The 20,627-nt window shown below is 42.8% G+C and overlaps 1 protein-coding gene across 1 annotated transcript in view; it reads left to right on the plus strand.

The window, feature by feature from the left end:
* Positions 1-20,627, plus strand: part of CDH17 (cadherin 17) — a 336,495-nt gene that overhangs the window by 304,506 nt on the left and 11,362 nt on the right. The window contains exons 13-15 of the mRNA XM_085605267.1: positions 371-615; positions 6,725-6,855; positions 11,536-11,775. Coding sequence (XP_085461393.1) covers positions 371-615; positions 6,725-6,855; positions 11,536-11,775 — 616 coding nt within the window. The remainder of the gene's footprint in view (positions 1-370; positions 616-6,724; positions 6,856-11,535; positions 11,776-20,627) is intronic.

Raw genomic sequence — 20,627 nt, forward strand, 5'->3', positions numbered from 1 at the left:
GCATAGAGTTCTACAGCTAGCAAAAATAAACGCTCCAGCAAAAGGGATAAAATCAGAGATGACCATACAGAAAAGGCAGACTTCCTACCCACACTTCTCCTTTCTGTATGCATAAAGCTTGACTATAAATTGAGATGATTATTGAAAAGGCTCATTGGACAGCAATACTGATGCATGCATACGAATTCAGCCAAAACTTTAGGGGAACACAAAGAGGAAAAATGTACTGCCTAGGTGGAGGGAAATCAAGGAGCTGCACTAAAATAAGTTCCGATGGCATATGCAGATCTACATTTTCACAAGACAGTCTCATAATTTGTTTTAAACAATATCATATTTTCACTGTTTTGATCTCTTTCTTTTATTACAGCCTCTCGACTATGAAACTTGTCCTGAATACAGCATTCTGGTGGAGGCAAGAAATCCAGAGCCTTTGACAAAAGGAGTGACCTATGATGAAAAATCCAACACCCGCTTTCGGATTCAATTATTAAATGTTGATGAACCACCAATTTTTAATCAAATCACATATCACTTACAAGTACTTGAAAACATTCCTGTGGGTACCAAACTGTCGAAAGTAATGGCCCATGATCCTGAAGGAGGGGCCATAAGGTAAAGACAGTCTCCTTACAGCTTCTTTTCAGTACAGTTTCTTTTCTTTCTAAATATGGCTACTAGGCAAGCTGTGAGGTATCTGAGCACACAATTTCTGCTGGTGATTGTACATGGTAAAGTGCTTTGAGATGACCCCGGTCAAAAGTTGTAAAGGACCTAGATACACTTTGTGGCTGACCAGCGATGGAAGATGGTGAGGAAATGGTTGGTGGTTTGTCTCAGCTAAACCTTTTACCTTGCACTTAGCCATTTTTTTTGCAATTTGTGATATTCAGTAGAGCAAGACTAAAAGTTGTGCCGAGCAGGATTTCAAAATGCCAGCTACAAGTTTTTAGCAGTGCCTCACACTTTGCTGTCAAAAGCTTAGAGTAGGACAAACATGGAAAAAGTAGCCAACTAAGTTGCATCTTGTTTGGGCACAATGGGTAACTTGTCTCTAACTAAGCCAAAAGTTTCTAAATTTTCAATTGGTACTTCTTGGACAACAGGCCATAAGGTCAATATGAAGAAAGCCTACAAGCTGCAACTGGTAACTGGATTCCCTCACCATTAACACCAATTCCCTCCAATAGCAGGGCCTTCTGGGGCATATTAGCAACGCTTTGCGCTAAATATCGCAAAGCGCGCTTAGCGCTTATTTCTTTATCGCTGGATTTTATCGCCGAGATAGCGCGTTATTAGCAACGCGTATCTCCAAGGCGATATTAAATCCAGCGATAGCCGTGATAACATGCTGTATCGCGGGTAAACAAGCGATGATTTCCCTGCAATACTGCAAACCTTGCTGATAGGCAGGCATGGACTCAGCCATGCAATCCCCCTCCCATGTTAAAGATGGCTAAATTGTATTTTTAGCAGGAGTTAAAAACCTGCGATAAAGGGGGCTTAGCGCGGCTTTCAAGCTTGCATTGCAGGTCTTGTGCAGCCTTGCTAATATCCCGAAGCTGTGTTAGCGAGTGTTTGCCAAGGAGTTGTGTGGAGGAACGCCCACTTTGCATGTCATTAGCGATAAATATCGCTGACATGCAAAGCTGCACCAAAACGGTTGCTTTCGCCATAAAGCTGTCGCTAACAGCTGTTAGCGACAGCTTGCTAATAGGGCGATAGAAATATCACCACTTTAGCGGCAAAAAGTGCCTCTAAAGCAGTGATACCACCCTTGCTAATATGCCCACCTGTGCTCCCAGACACACGAGAATTAAGTTCAGTATGCGCTAACTGAAGAAATTGTCCATTTGCTATTGGTCCACTGCCGTCCCCCCAGGCAGGTGAAGCCTTTCTCTATCTCCAGGATCATTTTCAATCTCCAGCAGAAGGGGGCACATTACAACTAGCAAGCGGGTCTCCTAGGTAAGGATCTGGATCCATCTACTCTTGTGGGTTAGCAAGAGATTGTCATCCTTAGACTCTGGAACCTTCTATCCTGATGGTCACCTAATAACATAGCCTTTATTCCCATGGAGTTGAAGTACATCAGAGGTTCACCAACCACAGGGTAAGAGGATTGGCCTTTTGTTCACAACTCTATGGCTTAGGCTGCTAATATGACAACTTATAAAACAGATATGAGGACTACAGATGATTAAAATTAAATGTCTCCAGTGATTTTGTCATAGTTATTTATCTATACACAAAGTGAAAATGAATCAAAGACAGATAGGCCTACATTACCTTTTTGAATGTAAGTGAGGAGACAGCTTACATTTCAGATTTAAACTCTAAACAGATGTCCTAAACCTTGGTGCACATTTACAGTTGACTTACAAAAGTCATATGTCTAGCATTAAAATTGCAAAACAGCTTTCCTTTTCTATTAAACACAGGTCAAGGCCTAAGCCTTTCCCAGCCACACGTACTAAGTAAGCCCATTCAGTATTAGCCTATTTTACATAAAGCCTCCTATGACAGATACATTAACTGAAAAACTGAGCATCAAATTACCACGAAATAAAGTGGGTAACTTTATGTCTTAAAGAAAAAAGAGACAAAGAACCATGTTACTGTTGAGGGAAGTATCATAATTTTGTTCTGGAATAACCTGAAGAGATTAGCTTTTAATAGCTTATTAAAAGAGAGAAAAGTAGGCTGAGTTTTTAAATCTGCTGAAAGAGTTCTAAAGTGGTATTGCTACCCATCCGATAATCTGCTTTCGCTTTGTGCTTGGGTTGATTACAACTCTCTTTGTCCTTCGGCGATTGTGAGCAAGTCTGGTATGGAATATTTAAATGGATAGATTTGTACTCCAGGTACACAATTTTATATTTGATACTGGCTCTGTGTTTAACCAATGTGTGTCTCTGCATGGGTCAGATCATAAGAGGTCCAGCTCTTGGATAATGTAAAAGTCTAGCCGTGGGTAGAGAACTATGCCTCCAAATATGCCATCACCAAAGAGTTGATAAGCGGTAAAGGCATGGGCAGCCGCTCTCTTTGGGATGCACAGATGTATTTAAGAGGGAGGAAAAATAGATAATATCATTAGATTTTTGCTGATGTGTGGGTTAAGTGAAAGAGTGGAGTTGAAAATAATACCTAGTGATTCACTGCTGAAGAGATGGAAGGAAAACAATGTTTTACCTTTAGTTCCTCAGTGAAGAATAAATAAAATGTGTTATTATGTCTGGGCATAATTAATAGGAATAATTTGTATAAGGAAGTTGTTTGACATCCATATTTGAAACTTTATCCAGCAAGAGCAGAGGAAAAGTCTGCCATTGATTGATGATACTGATATAGAAGGTTTCAGAGACTCTATTCAATGAGCTTCCTCATTGAATAGAGTACTCATTTGCTCAAGATAGAGGCTGAAAATTATGGGTGCTAGAATCAAACAGAGAGGAACATCAAATGGCATCAAATCTCTTTCAAAATGTAAATGTTTTAGCAATGGGTGTAATTTGCCTTTTTTTAACAAATTTGAAACTTTCAAATGAATGAGAATAGAAGGAAAGCAAGAGGACGCCTTCTGAGCATCCATCTGCTCAGGAAGAGACATCGCTGGATTTCCCAGCATCCAACTGCACAGGAAGTGACATCACAGTGTTTTCCATCATACATCTGCACTAGAAGTAACATCACTGGTTTCACACCAAAACTATCCTTCAAATAAGAAGCCAAGCAAGAGGACTCAGTTCAAACATACATCTGCACAGTAGGTGACATCACTCTAATCCTCTCATAGTACCTGCTTATTGGCTGCCACAGTGTGGATGCCAAAAGCATGCCGTCTGTGCCTGATCTGAGCCCAGGGCCACTAACCCTGGTCCTCCGCCAGAACATCATCAGCTGCAACACACCCACAGACAAATCATTCTCCAACATAAAACAAGCTCCACATCACACTCAACTTCATAATAAGCGGCACTCTCATGTACAGATCACCGTGAGCATTCACCAACTTCACCAACACCATCACGGACTTCGTTCCACCACTTGCCCTTGATCCTAACAATGACATACTACTGGGATACCTGCAGTTCCACATGGAAGACCATATGGACCCCTAACTGAAGAGCACCAAAGACCTTGGAAGCCTAATTCAGTGACTAAAAGGACCTACCCACATCGCTGGACACCTCCTGAACCCTATATTTACCAACTTAGACTACATCCGAGTCGACAAGCCCATACCAGTCCCCTGGTTAGACCACTCCCTCGTGAAGTTCAGCATCAAGTTCAGCATCCCAGTCCCAGTCCAACACACGCATCACCACTAGACGAGCCTGGCAAAATTGGAACAGCATCACTGACAAGGACTGGAACACCGCTGTCACTCACCGACCCAAACACAGCAATCAGCCTCCTCAAAGCAATCAAGAATTTCAACAACTGGATTACCTCCTGCGCCAACTCCTTGTCCACCCCTCAAACACAACAATACAACATGATCCATACCTGAGGCCAGTTGGTACATGGAGGAACTCAGACTAATAAAACACCACTGCAAACACCCGGAGCACAAATAGAGAATGACAAGCAGACAGTAATGCCGTCAAATCGTCTCTAAGACGCTACCATCAAATGACCCGAACCACCAAACACGCCACTCTGGTGGATTGCATCGATATCGACACCAACGGAAGCAAAGAAAACTTTGTAATTGTGAAAGATTTCACCTCACCACTTGCTGCCTACAACTCTATCACACCCTCTCAGGACCACTGCAACAATCTTTGTCAATACTTCAGCTACAAAATCACCACCATTTACAGCAACTTCAACCCAAAACTGGACCCAACAGACCGCACCAAACACCTCCAGATCTTATCCAAAGAACCAATGCTAACCACATGGCCCACTATCTCCCCAGAAGAAACCGCCACCACCATGAAGTCCATCAACTCAGGGGACTTATCGTACTCCTGCCCCAAACACACGCCTACACCAGAGAACTGTAACTCATCAGCACCATGCTCACACCCATTATGATGGCCTCCACCTCTTCTGCGCCCTTACTAGATGCTTGGAAACATGCGCCTGTCCTCCCATTGCTGAAGAAACCCTCTTTGGACCCTCCAACGCTCACCAACTACAGATACATTTCTCTCCTACCATTCCTGACCAAGGTCTTAGAGAAAATCATCAACAGATGCCTCACCAATACCTCAACAACCACCAACTCCTTAACACTACTCAGTCTAGTTTTAGACCCAACCACAGCATGTAAACTGCCCTCATCGCTGCCACAGATGACATTTGCATGACTCTTGACAGAGGAGACACAGAGGCCCGCATCCTCCTGGATCTCTCCTCGGCATTTAACAGAGTCTCCCCCCCACATACTCATTCACTGCCTACATGACATGGATCTTCTATTTTCTGACTGGAAGGACTGGAAGAACCTCGGGATCATCATCAACAGCAAACTCGGCATGGCCGCCCAAGTCAATACCGTTACCACCTCATGCTTCCATACCCTGAAGATGCAGAGGAAGACTTTCAAATGTTTCCCAATCAGCACCAGGAAAAGCGTCACACATGCCCTGGTCACAAGTAAGCTGAACTATGGGAACACCATCAATGCTGGGACCAACAAAACTCACCAGAAGGCAAGGGCCCATTCAGAACTTGGCTGCCATAATCACTGTCAACCTCCCATATTGCACCCAGGCCACAAGACACCTGAAGGAGCTCTACTGGCTTCCCATTCACAAACGACCATAATTCAAACTCCTCACCCATACTTTCAAGGCACTACATCACACTGACTGAGCATACCTCATAAATCACATCTGCTTTCACAAACCTTTCAGAAACCTCAGCTCGTCCGGACTCCTACTTGCATAAATCCCAAACATACGGAAAACCAGATATGGCACTTTAGCCTTTTCCTACATTGCTCCTAAAGTGTGGAACAACCTCCTGCTACACATAAGAGCCTCCTCCTCACTTCTTCAATTCCACAGGAAGCTGAAGGGCTGGCTTTTTGAGTAGTCCCACTAGTCCCTAAGTGTGGCGAAACTCACACCTGCTCAGTCCCAGGATACCCCTCCGGGTAATAGTGCACCCTACATATCTGCAGAACATAACATACCAAAGCATTGATCATGAATACCAGGTCTGTTCAAAAGTGTGGTCCCTAGCTTTTCTGAAGTTGGCAGGGAGGCTATCTAGGTAGTAGCTGCTGGACCTAAGGTGGTGCGTTTATTTATGATCTGAGGAGCATTCATTTCTGATGATTGAAATGTAAGTAATGATGGTAGGGGGATTTTCAGTGGAGGTCAAGTCGGAGGTGATAATTTCCTTGATAGTTTTTATTCTTTCCTGTGTATTAAGGCATGGATTCTCATTACATTTAGAGTATGGGTCTCACATGGGGTCAAACATGTGAGGAACTCATAAGAGTGTCACAGTCAGTTTATGCCTTGCAGGAATCTGTCAGGAATAGGTATCCTGTTGGCTTTCTGCACTCACCCTTCCCTTTCTCTCTTATACAGCCAACTATAATCTGAAATGCCCTGAATTAACTATGCAAATGAGAACAAATACATTAATAAAATACATGAAACCTCAGATTTTACGGCACGTATACACACAGAAAAACACACAAAGTTTCAATGTCAACATTAATGTTTTAGATTGACCATTTTCTATGTCTTTCTTGCAGGTATTCAATAGTAGATGACAAGAGGAACTGGCTTAGGATTGATCCAGAAAGTGGGGAAATATTTTCTGCTGGCGACTTAGACCGTGAAAAAGAGGCAAGTTATACAGTAAGAGTGGTTGCGACTGAAAAGGGTAAGTGCTACAATTAATTATACTCTTGAAAACTATCAATTGTGAGTCAATCTTTAGATGGAACCTGAGATACAGAGCATGGACTATATCCCTTGGTCTCTGAGCTCTACAGATCAGGTTCTATAAGGATGTTGGATTAATTGTATTCCCTTAAAATGAGAGAGATACAAAAATTAGCTAGTCTGCTCTTCTATCAAAACAATCCTTGATCCTCTAGTCACATAATTTCTTTCATGGTTAAAATGAACACTTAAAAGGACAATATGTGAGAGCTGTATGTTTATCTGCGATGGGGCGAGATACAAAAGGAGTTACAAGAGAGAAGAGAGAATACATTTTAAGTGTTCCAAAAATCACTTTGAAGATGGTACATGTGATGATTTCTCTACTCTTTCAATGTTGAGCAGCAGGGCAGAAAAGTGTTCTGAGTGGTGACATCGGAAAGTGAAAGCTGCATAGCTGGTTATCTCATTTTCACATGTCAAGGCATGGTTAAGGGTGCTCCTGTTCCAAGTCCATGTTGTTGTCCCTTTAACTGCAGCTCAGTGCTGCAGGTCTTTAGAAGGTATACATGCTGACACTGCTGCCAGTAATTGTAGCTTCTATTGTGAACTTGGAGGAAGCAGCACCATTGCTCCCGACTGAGCTTTCAGACTTGCAGGATGCAGATGCGGGAGAGGCTTAAAGTGGTCTGACACGAAGATCTAGTTAACAAATCTGAAGACTAATGGAAGGAGTGGGACAGAAAGCTGATGATGACATTGGAGGAATGGTGAGGAAATTCAGATAGGGAGGTGCGAAGGAGAAGAAGAGGAATAGGTGGTTATAGCTTTTAATGCTGGAACGTGCCATCGCTGGCTGCCCGTGCTGGCTGTGGAGTATATAATAATTTCCAATGTTTGATTTCTGTCACATACAAAACATGGTGTTATAATCCTCATTGGCATCGCCATTGGAAAAACATTTAAACGTGTGAGGCAGAGTAGAAATAGACTGCAGAGATTGATTTGCTTAAAATACAAGATGTTATGAGCTAAAACCAGTCTCCAACCACAGAGAGATTAGCATAACTGTATTTTCAATGCTTAAGACAGCACTGAAAGGCAAGAGTAATGTGCCATAATCCACAAAAGAGAAGGTAGTGTGGGGTCTGAGGAGATTTAGAGACCTAGGAGGGTTAGCTCCACAACCTATATATCTATTACAAACAAGAAACCCTCGCGTCTAAGAAAGACAAATTGTCACAAAGGGTGACCTAGCTGGATTTGGGATCCATTTTAAAAGGATGGACTCCCCCACCCGCCAAAAGGTGGCATGCTTCATCATTGGGATTCTCATCGTACCGTGGTGCCTAGTCACAGCACGGGCAACAACCCCCTCACTGAGAGGGAGGAGCTCAGGGATGTTTTGTGAGGAATGGGGTTATACCAAATACCATAATGATGAGCTCGAGGTCAGTGGGGAAAGCAGTGCAAAGAAAAAAGGTGTGAAATTAAAACTAGCTCTAGAGTACATAATATCCCTTTATCCTAAATTCCCTATGCTAGGATTAAAAACAAGGCACTGGCGGGAAAAGCATATGTCCGCGGTTAGTGACGGAAGGTGGTCGACATGTTTCAGTCTTTTAAACCCTCACGTAGAGGTGTTGCGGTCTAACTAGTGCTGTTGCTTAACAATATCTATACTTGTGAGATTATCAAGAAGTGCAAGTTCACAGGCAAGAAGGCAGAGCGGCGCGGACTCTCGGCGCCCTACAAGACAGAGATCGGAGCTTACTATGGACTCCTTATTAGCATAACTATCTATGGCATTTCACAGACTGTTTGATGAATTCATGTTATCCCTACTCTTTGGGAACCTGACTATACAGTGTGACTAAGACGGGTATGACCTTGCGGGATCTAATACTTATGTGTGTACTTTATTAAACATGTTTTAACTTTTTCTTTGACTGGATATCATCATTTAGAATCTAATAACTAGATGCAGGTCTATGGTATTTTGCTACGACTCTTTCGACCAAAACTCATATTGCAACTTGCTGTGGATGACAGATTGGATATTTTTATCTTTACCATTTGTTCTCGAGCCTTGAAAAAGTTACGAGGTGACGAAACACGTGTTGGCTTTTCTTCTTGAGATTGCAATGTGAATAAACCATATGTTAATCACTTGTATTAATCAACCCCATTTTTATACATGCGTTAAAAAAACAAGAAATTGTGGGCCCGATTCACAGAACTAACTTAAGACAAAATCCTAAACTTACTACCATTTTGGTATTCACAGAAGGCACTTACTCATTTTGGAATTCACAGAAGGCACTTACTCATTTCGGTATTCACAGAAGTTAGGAGTCCTAACTTTAGGACTCCTAAATGCCTTCTGTGAATACCGAAAGTCTTAAAATTAGGATTTTTCTCAGTTTAGTAGTAGTAAAGTTAGGACTCCTAACTTTAGGACTCCTAAATGCCTTCTGTGAATACCGAAAGTCTTAAAATTAGGATTTTTCTCAATTTAGTAGTAGTAAAGTTAGGACTCCTAACTTTAGGACTCCTAAATGCCTTCTGTGAATACCGAAAGCCTTAAAATTAGGATTTTTCTCAGTTTAGTAGTAGTAAAGTTAGGAGTCCTAACTTTAGGACTCCTAAACTGGGAAAAATCCTAATTTTAAGACTTACGGTATTCACAGAAGGCATTTAGGAGTCCTAAAGTTAGGACTCCTAACTTGTGTGAATACCGAAGTGAGTAAGTGTCTTCTGTGAATACCAAAATGAGTAAGTGCCTTCTGTGAATACGAAAATGGTAGTAAGTTTAGGATTTTGTCTTCAGTTAGTTCTGTGAATCGGGCCCACTGTTTGTTAAGAAGTCCATACTGTCCAGATATTATATGTGCAAACTCCATATATGCTGGAGAGTGCTTTGGTGTTTTGTATGATCTATGATACCTTTTAAGTAGCATGATTGGCTCAGCACTAAACATGAAGCTCTGAAATACAGGTAAAAATATAAATAGTTATGAAGAGCAGCGACGGCCCGTGTAGGGCGTTTTACCGGGGCGCTGACGTGGCGCAGAGGAGGGGCAGAGTGGGGGGTTGCAAAATGCGGCATAAGGCCGATTTCAGGTAAGTTACGAAAAAAATTAATAAAACGAATTTCATTGCGCACGCTGCATCGCCAAATGCGATGCAGCGCGCGCAACGAAATTCGTTTTATTATTTTTTTTCGTAACTTACCTGAAATCGGTTGTATGCCGCATTTTGCAACCCCCCACCCTGCCCCTCCCCTGTGCCACGTCACCGCCCTGGTAAAACGCCCTACACGGGCCGTCGCTGATGAAGAGCATATCCTGATGAAGGCCCTCGATGTCCTGCCAATCAAATATTTAGTAATGATGATATGACCTGTTGATTAAAGAAACCACTCTAATAATGACCATAATACAATGAGAGGAGACCATGTTGGCTCCTGAAACCTCAGATTAGATCTGACAAATGACTTGGGAAATATACAAGAAAGTCCAGAAAGCTATGCGAAACCAGAAAGAGAGGAAGGATTGTTAGAGTGCCATTGTTGTTGGCTTGTTGATGTGCCACAGTACAGTTTGTTTGGATTCAGGGTTTTGCTTCTTAGTGGATGTTGGCCATGCACTGGGAGACATAGTCACTTTCAGGACAGACTGGTATTTAAGAAACTACTGAAGCATTAGTCTTCCAAACAGGCACTGGAGCACTCTTCTTATGAGGTCAATAATGCAGCTTCTTGTGCTATTGACAACTGTTCGCCATCAAAGGGGGGGAGTTTAAAATGTGCAATTGTGAGGGTCACAGTCAAGCAACAATATTGGAAGGTACTGTCTACAGGCTATCCAGTGCAGAGGAAGAAGTGGTGCTCTCTCAAAGATACATGCACAGTGGCTGATAACAGTCATGCCTGTACTACCATTAACTCCTCATTGGATGGGTAAATTCTTATTGTGACATTAGTGCATGTCCCATATCAAAATCAAAGCAACTCCTTTGAGTTATTAGCCTGGGGGAATTTTTATATTGATTATTTGTAGCAATCCGTTTGATGTTCCTAGTAGAATATTTGTTGGACAGAGGAAAAAAGGTAGAACATTTAGAAATATTGCAGCTTTCAATAACTGGCCATGCTCGGGGCAGGAAATTGGAAATTAAAAGGTTTTGGCCACTGTATTTTGTCAAGAGTAATTGAATCTAGGAAATTGGATCTGACTTTTCACGTCAAAGCACACACAGAGTATGTTTTTTCATTCTGCAAACATTTCTATTGCTACATTTTATATTGGATGACTCCCCCCATGGCGAAGAGGGAACTGTTCCATTAGATCTCGCCAATGTAACGTACAATTAAGCCATGAGCTCAGGCTTGTAAACATTATAAACAACTGCCATTTTTATTTTTCTGCAGTTCCGTCTCTACAATAACTCTAGCGAACCAACAACATCTGAAAGCGTAAACTCCAAATTCCTGTTATTTTGTGACATTACATAAGTACTGAAGTATTCATGTGAGAATGAGTGTGCAGTGATGGTGTTTGGTTACAGTAATCTTACATGCTGGTCTCATAAAACAAATATCAAGATAACTACTGAAGCCATGTGTGATGTTCTCTTCCATCAAAACAGTGGTAACACTGCCTGTTTCTACTCAAAGGTAATTCAGCCATGAAATCTGAGGCACCGCTCTTTATGAGCCTGGGTGATGTCAACGATAATGCCCCGCGGTTGGCAAGTGATCAACCGGAAGCATTCTTCTGCCACCCCATTACAAACCAAGAGAGCGTGATGGTTCATGCAACTGATCCTGATACATCCATGAATGGACCAAGATTTACTTTCTCCCTTGATGATGATGAAACAGCAAAGCGCAACTGGGAAATTAGTCCTATTAACAGTAAGTTTCCATACAGTGACACATTTGATTCTATAAAATGTTGATGCCACAAAACATCTATATTTACATCATTTTGATGGCTGGTCTATTATGATGAGTTTCCATATCCAGTTCTGACTTTAGGTGTGACTTGGTGTGATTTAAATAGCTCTAGAGCACTTCTCCTTATCCTGGTCCCTTTGAATATTCAGCGATTCTATACAAGATCAAGTTGTTTGGTCTCCTATTCTCGAGGTCCTTCATGTGGGCAGGCACATATTACAGGTTGATAGTATAAGTAGAAATGTGTCAGTTTTTCAACAATGAAAATATGCATTTTAAAGGTCCTAACAAGAGCCTGGATTGTTCTTATGGCAGCAGATCTATAGGTTTGAAAGGCATTATGAGATCAAGTTTCTGCAATGTACTTTACCACTCCCCTACAAAAGACATGGCAAGTTTCAGTCATTTGGTCTACCGGTTTGAAGAGAACATAAAGCATTCTGTAGTTGTCAGCTTGTCAACAAATATTGTCTGTTGCCATGTCATACAAAAAAGTACGATGCACTTTTAGGCAGCGGTGCCTTTTGCTGGATCAACATAAATGAGTACAACGATGATTATGTGCAGCAAAATGGGATTATATTGCCCCCTATTCACATGTAAAAGTCTGAAATAAGAATGCAAACTGAAATGAAGCCATTACTAAAAAATGTTGAAAATGAAGACTGTTCGAATCTTGACCTCACTTGGATAGCATAGCACACAGTTCTCATGGATCACCACCACTCCTACAATGAGGCACGTTTATTTGACCTCTTTGGTGATTTAGTTGGAAAAATGAACATTGTATGGGTGGCTGTGGATTGAGGAAGGGGTAGAACAGGTGGCAGTTCTGCTGTGGACCTGGGACATCAAGATGCTGTGATGAGTGAAATTGAACAGTGAGTCTGAGGGTGTTGTCATCTGCTATATGTGCATCTTTGGGTGGGACTGGAAAGTGGTGTGGGCATGGCGAGTAGCTAAAGCAGATGTTGGTGAGGTGGCATGAGGACTGGCAGTGGGTAGTGCTCATAATGAGTTTTCTTGTGTGGGCACTGACAGCTGTTCTCTTTGGATGTTTTATAAAATACTGTGATACCGTATCAAGAATATTGTTAGTACAAAAAAATTGTGTCACAGAATATCTTGGTCTTTGATACATAATATTGTTTTAAATGATATTTTATTTAATATAATTTACCTAAATATTGTTGGGAAAAATACCGTTTTTGTAAGTAATTTAACATATATTAGTAAAGATATTAATTTTCAGTGGTAGTTTTGTCAGTATAATTTGTATTTATTTTTTTAAGTATAATTTGTAATTAAAAATGTAGTAGCGGGTTATTGGGTTTGTAGGGAAATAAGGAAGGCCTGGGAGTGGGTGTATGAGAATATGAGTAGGTCTGTGAGTGGATGCATCGGTTTCTGAGTGGGTGTTAGAAACTGGGCTTCTGTGCAGATGCCCCCCCCCCCCCATTAGAACTGCCAGATGCTGTTTTTTTACTATGATAGTGCACTGAGCCCCAGTGCCTGTGCTCTTTTCCCTAAAAGTGATGTGAATGGGTACACCCAAGTGGCACAGTACTATGCCCCCATATAAGTCCCTAGTATGGGGTACCAGTGGTACCCATGGCAAGGGTGGTCAATGGGTCACTAGGGCAGCAGCACTAGTTGTGCCATCCTGTGTGACCCAAGTAAAGGTGTGTCTGCAGGTCTGCCATTGCAGCCCTGCACGAGCATCCTGTCTGCTCGAGATGGGCTCTTCACACACCATGTGTTGCAGAGTCACTCCACTGCCTTAATGTAAGTAAGTCACCCTTAAGATTGTCCTCCTAAGCCAAGGAGGTAGAATGCATTATATTAAAGGTGTGGATACATATGTTTATACGTATATATCTCTACAGTATAGCAAGGTTTTACTGTAAGTGACTGGCAGTTCATAGAATAACATGGGCTTTCTACCAAGAATATTCGAGAAAGACTGCTCCATTATGGAATGACTGAATTGTGTTGTGTTTGGTGTCAAACACCATGTGTTTTCACCCCAACACGATTCTCGTGTCGAGGGTGAGCTGGCATGCACAAGGGTGTCACCCTGAGTGGGTGACCCCTTAGGATACAGTGATCCAGTGCCTTGGCAGCCTTCCCCGAGCCATCTGACGCCAAGACAAGAGTCTGCCCTCCTGGTGGGATGTGCTAGCATTTCCCCAGGACGGAGACAAAGGTCTTGGCAGGAAGGAGGTCACACCTTCTCCCTCCCTCCCAGGATGGCTAGTGTATACAGTCATCAAGGCAGTGAGCCTCAAAGGCTTTCACCACCCTTGATGTGTAATTACTTGTCCCCCACTCGAGGACAAAGCCCTTCCCACCCTGTTCAGCCTGACAGTTGGGAATATTAGTTATTCAGGACGTGTACACCTCCAAAAGGTTAGCGACACCATTAGGGTGGGCTGGGAGGTCTGTACAGGCAAGGAAGAGTTCTGTGATGTTAGAAGACCTTAAATTAGAGGACTCTGGGCAGAAAGGTAATGGAAACCCACAGGATATTGTCACCTCAGGGGCGGGTTAGCCACAGGTACCAGTAGCCCATTGGCTACTGTCCCTCATGCCCTTAAAGCTCCCTAAACTAGGATTTAGGGGTCTGCCCCGACACCAGAATCTCAGTTCTGACTTTGAATCCGAGAAGACGCACAAAGAATATGCAGTCACTGACAACAGGATTTTGGACTCTGCGGCAGCTCAAAGAGAGGGCACTTAATTGCCCTGAAGAGACCATATATTGGAACCGTATGTTTTACGTGTGTCCGTGGCAAAAGCTCATCACTCCCAGTAAGAGGGATTCCAGGGGACACCAGAAACCGAAGCAGACTCCCTGGGATTGGTGGCACCAGTCCCTTGCAAGCTGCAGGAAAGGACATGTGCTGCATGACAAGAATTGTGATCCGCTGGGCCTGTCAAGTGTGAGCCCAAAGAGAAGTGGTGTCCTGAAACCCCAGAGTGGTAGTTCAGCTTTCACCAAGTTTCAAGCCACTACTCCATTCCTGTGGACCTCCAGCCGCGGCAGTAACCATGAACTACATTTACTGCAGCCAAGGCTTGGTGATTGCCCGTCGGGTGACTGACCCCTTGAGTGACATCTCAAGTCCAAGAGCAACTCACAGCGACTGACGTGGGGAATGGCCTAACTGCTGTGTTCCTGCATCCGGAAGTTGGAGTTGTTGAGTGTGTGGTAAAGCATCTTTGGCGGATTTTCTGCCCCGGTGATTGACAGCTGCCATCTACTTCTGCATCCGGAGCCACCAAGCAAGGTAGAAGGAACCAGCTGTTGAACCCAGCTCCTAGGACCCCAAAGGCCTCTACTTTCTGTGGGTAGAGTGGAAATCCATCACAAAATGTGGGTTTGTCAAGTGCTGCAGGTTTGACAGCTCCCACAGATCCGTACAATACCAAGGACAGCCAAGTCACCTCTGCACCCGGACTCCCTGGGCAAGGTAATGAAGTAACGACTGTTGGAACTTGGTCTAGTGACCCGCATGACCTTAGCCACATGAGGGTTCATTTAAACTGCAATTGACCGCTTTAAAAATCCACACCTCTGGTTGTATGTATGATACAAAGTTCGTTTTAGTGTCTATATTTATATGAACATACACTCTATTTTTATAAATTGTTGTTGGACTTCTTTTAAGTCATCTCAATTACTTATGCGCCATAATAGTACTGTAAAAATACTTTACTCATGTTTCCCCAGTAATGCCTGACTGCTCTTTGCCATACCACCAGGACTGAGCTAAGGATTATTGTTGTTGAATCCCAGAATCATCTCTGTGTAATGTGAGAATATTGCATGGTATGGCCTCCCAGCCAAACCACATAATAATACACCTTGCAACAGTAGATGCATGAGTGCACTAAAGTATGTGGGCAGTACAATCTGTGAGTTGAAGGAGCGAATAATGACAGTCGCAGCAAAATACCAGTCGGGTGGGACACTATGCTAAGGAAAGACTGTTAGCTTAGAAGTTTTTAAGCCACACCCTTAATTACATGACCACACCGCTTGGAGTGACACCCCAGTTTTTTCATTCCACCTAAAGCTCTGGCTAGCGCAGATACAGCGCCAGCGCTATCTTTAAGGGGCAGTCCCTCATTTGCATGGGGGCATGACCCATGAAAATGAGAGAATCCGTTTGTCTCAGCGCCCGCGCCGTATTACAGATGCGGTTGCAGAGGCAAAGAAACCCTCAGGAGGCGCCCTGACTGTGTGCGATTTAAAACGCGGCTCAATGTCAGTGCGCCTCCTGAGAGCAGCCCTCTGCAGTGGGTAATGGGGGCCCTATGGAACCAAAAAAAACCAAAAAACAAATCAAAATCCTTGGTTCTATTCAAAGAGAAAAAAAAAGACACTGACTATATCACACAGACCTATCTGTGGGAAAATCCCTTTCTAGGAGGAAATCTCTCACTCACCAAAGGTGACATGCTTCATCATTTGGGATTCTTCTCTCAAAGGTAAAACCTAGTTCCTCTGAGGGCTACAACCCCTCTCTGAGAGGGAGTAGCACAGGGATGTTTTGATACCTACTCTGCACGGATATTCTAAATCCACCAAATGAGACATATAGTGTGAGTGAGGGCGCAGCACAAAAAAGATTAAAGTGAGGGGAGTGAGGATAAAACTAGCTAGAGAGGACACAATGTGTGCTTTATTGCTATGTTCTCCCTGCCAGGATGAAAAACAGTGCACCTGCGGTATGAATTTAAACCGTATGTGTGTGATGAAATATTATGGTCAACATGTTTCAGCTGTAATGCCCCGGAATTGGGTAAGGCTTTCGTCAGGACCTTAGAGATGCTGCTGCTTAAGTGTTGCGTGAGATAACAAAAAGTGAAATAAGGAACCAATAGTACTGCTGGTTCTTCTTCTTCATAAGGTGATGGTACCTGGTAGGAACAGAACCATAAGTGCATGAGATATAAACAGTGGCTTACACAATAAACAACAGACAATGTGAATGGGATCAACAGATTCCACTTCACATGTTATATCATATATATACATAGACAATAGAAACAAAGAAAGATATGCTTACCTGCAACTGCTGGGTAAATGACTCCACCTTAACCTGGCAACAGCTCAGGGAAGGGGGCACCGCTCTATAACAAAGTAATTAAGGGTTCCTGTGTCAATAGCACTATTTTGTAACACTCACAAGTCAAGAAAATATAGAAAAGACTGACCGGAGTGGGGAAGGGGGGGGGGGGGAAGAGAACCCATTTAAAGAAAAATAAATGTGATATTGAAGTTCTGCCCCACAGTAATGCATGGAAGAGTATACTGTCGGAGTTCAACATCCACAGTGATGTGTGGACTAAACAAAATGACTAGTCAATGCACAGAGTTGTTTTAAACCTAAACAAACATGACAAATAGAGATGCCTGTGCAGGTGAAAAACAATGTTTAAATAGGTAGAAAATCATCTCACTAACTGCCTAACCACAGGAGCGCAGTCAGGAAAGCTTGGCAAAGTAAAGGTTTATCGCTCACTAAAACCCTCAACTCGAACCGAGTTCTATTGTGCGAGACCAGCAGCATTGGTAACCATGCTATACACTATAAGATGATCAATAATTGTTTGCTGTAATAATTACCACCCTTGTTTGGATATAGGATAACATTAAGAAGCGCATTTCCAGAAAACTCAATTAAGAAGTGCATTTTCAAAAAAAAACTCACATCAGATTCCTCAACAAGTTTTGACCTTTGAGTAAGCGCTTATGACTCAGGTCACCACCATCTGTGAGGGATCTGAGAGACAGTATCAGAATCTGACGAGACAGGTACAACGAGCAATGAAAACGCTGGCCAGCGATACTTCAATCACGATCAAACCAGCAGACAAGGGAGGTGCCATTGTTGTAATGGATACCTCTGCTTACCGCACTGAATATCTGAGACAACTTGGCAATACCCGTTTCTACAAACCCCTAAAAGAGGATCCTACGAAGAGATTAGAGAATGAGATCAAGATACTGGTAGATGAGGCACGATCAAACGGTTGGATAACCACACAAGAATCATTTTTAAAAAAACAGCAAATGTTCAAAACTGCAATAACCATTTTGTCAGAGAACGCGCTAACCACTTTGTTATCAGAGAGTGCGAGGCAAGGATTTCCACCGGGCCTCGTTCTGGCAGCATACAAATAGCCCAAATATGTACAAGTAACAGACAAAACCCGACACTCACCTCTCCGTCGGTACCCCACACGGAAAAGAGCCTGTGGCCAGAGGTGGTGTTCGATGTACAAGGAGGCTCTTAAATGCGGTTCGATGAGTGAAAAACCTGAAACCGGTGTCTGGTACGGGCTCACCCAGACCTCATCACGCATGGCCTTGCTGGTGTACTGATTTGTCGCGCATGCGCGCAAAACTAAAGGACCGCTGGGAAATGTCGTTTCTCAATATCGTACCGGCATTATTGTCAACTACAGCGCGAACCAGCATGCAAGCAGTAAGCTACATGAGCCTGCTTGACGTTAACAGCACATAATTGTGACGGTACCTCTATCTTACCCCCAATAGGATGTTCTATTAATGGCAGAAGTGCTCTAGTAATCTGTGCCTGGAAAGCGTAGTGGGCGTTAAAAAGGCTATAAAAGTGGTTTATTGAAAATAACACATAACTGCATGAATGTCAATTACAGCGCAAACCAGCGTGCAAGCAATATGCTACATGAGCCTGCTTGACGTTTGCAGCACATAATTGTGGCAGTCACTGTATCTTACCCCCAATAGGATGTTCTATTAATGGCAGAAGTGCTCTACTAATCTCTGCTTGGAAAGCGTGATGGGTGTTAAAAAAGCTATAAAAGCGGTTTATTGAAAGTAGCACATAACTGCAGTCGCATACGAGCGAATTATGTCAAAGGGTAGAGAAGAGCCTGCTCCTCTAACCAATTGAGCAGCTCATACAGCAAGCCATGGAATCTCATCATTCAAACCTATGTTGTCACTATTAAGCTTGTGTTACCCATCGTTGTTCACGCCTGAAAAGGTATGTGGAGATATCAGTGACACAAGCTGGAATGTGTGGTTTCTCCAAAACTGTCCATTTTAGATCTTCTGGAGAGTGGTTGACCTCTAGAAAGTGACTGGTAAGCTTAGTTGCAGTTTTTTTTACAACGGATGGTGCTTTTATTTTCTAAAATACGGGTCTTAACCTTCCGTGTAGTCATGCCCACATACCGCAACGTACATGGGCAGGTGATCAAGTAAATTAGTCTGTCACTATTGCAATTTGTGTGTGTTGACTGTGTCCATGGTCTAGTGGTCCCAATATCTATAGAGGTTGTGTGTTCTGTTTGTGGACAAGCTGCACACAGACCACATGGAAAGTGGGCTTTGACAGCAGGTAGATTCCAAAGAGTGTTTTGATGCCCTGTTGTAGTCATGCGTGGCCGTGTGTTCACTAGTTGGTCTTTGATATTAGCGCTACATTTGAAGGCAAATAGCGGACGCGGTAAAGGAGTGTTTCCAATGTTCAATATTTTCCAGGTTGAAAGGATACTCTTTTTAATTTTATTGGAGAAGCTGCAAAATGTAATCACACATGTAAGTCTGGTATAGGCTTCTTTAGGTCCGCTGGCTCAATGAGTGCTTCCCTGTTGTTGTTGCCTGCAAGTTTCATTGACCTCTTAACCAACTTTTTAGGGTAGTTCCTCGCATTTAGTTAGAGAGCCAGATTCTGGGCATGTTCTTGGTATTTGGAAGTTGAGGAACAGTTCCTCCTGATTCGTAAGAATTGTCCGTATGGCAAATTGTCCCGAAGAGCTTTGGGATGGAAGCTCTTGTATGACAAAAGCAAGTTCCTGGCTATGGGGTTTTTGTGTAGTTCGGCTCCTAGGCCACCCTCTGAAGGAAAAATCCTGACATCAAAAAAAGGTAAACTGGTGTTACTATATTCACAAGTAAATTTGAGGAAGTCGTTCCTACTATTCAACTACATCTTGAACTCAGTGATGGAAACAAGTGTACCTCTCCAGACAACCAACACATCATCAATATAACGTTTCCATAACGTATGTGATCTTTGTATGGATTGTCGTTACCAAAAATTTGATTTTGTTCAAAAAGATGTACGGATAGGTTGACCAGGCTTGCGGCAAAAACGCTCCCCATCGACGTTCCTGATATTTGTAGGAATAGCTGGTCTTCATATTGAAAGAAATGTTCTTTCATTGCTAGGCAGGCACAGTTGATGATAAACTGCACCGGAGTAATGGTATCCAAAATTCTGTCCTCCAAGAGAGTTTGTATGGCTGCTAATGTTTCATCCTGGGGAATACACGTGTATAACGATTCCACATCAAAAGATACCAGGTAATCGCTGTCATCATCAAATGGAGTGTCTTCAACCAGCCGTAGAACATCTTTAGTGTATTGGAGGTATGTAGGCATTTCCGTAACCAAGGGCCTCAGAATATGATCCACAAATGTGGAGAGAGGTTCCAAGAGGGATCCCAAGCCAAAGATGATGGGGCGGCCTGCTGGTGGTCTTTGTTCCTTATGCACTTTGGTCAGTGCATACAAATATGGAGTAACTAAATGAACTTTGACCAGAAAGGATGCTTCTTGTGTGATTATCCAACCGTTTGATCGTGCCTCATCTATCAGTATCTTGATCTCATTCTCTAGCCTCTTCGTAGGATCCTCTTTTTGGGGTTTGTAGAACATTACAACAATGGCACCTCCCTTGTCCGCCAGTTTGATCGAGTATCGCTGGTCAGCGTTTCATTGCTCGTTGTTCCTGTTTCGTCAGATTCTG

Source organism: Triturus cristatus, chromosome 5_1, assembly GCF_964204655.1.
Source record: "Triturus cristatus chromosome 5_1, aTriCri1.1, whole genome shotgun sequence".
In the NCBI taxonomy this organism is placed as follows: domain Eukaryota; kingdom Metazoa; phylum Chordata; class Amphibia; order Caudata; family Salamandridae; genus Triturus; species Triturus cristatus.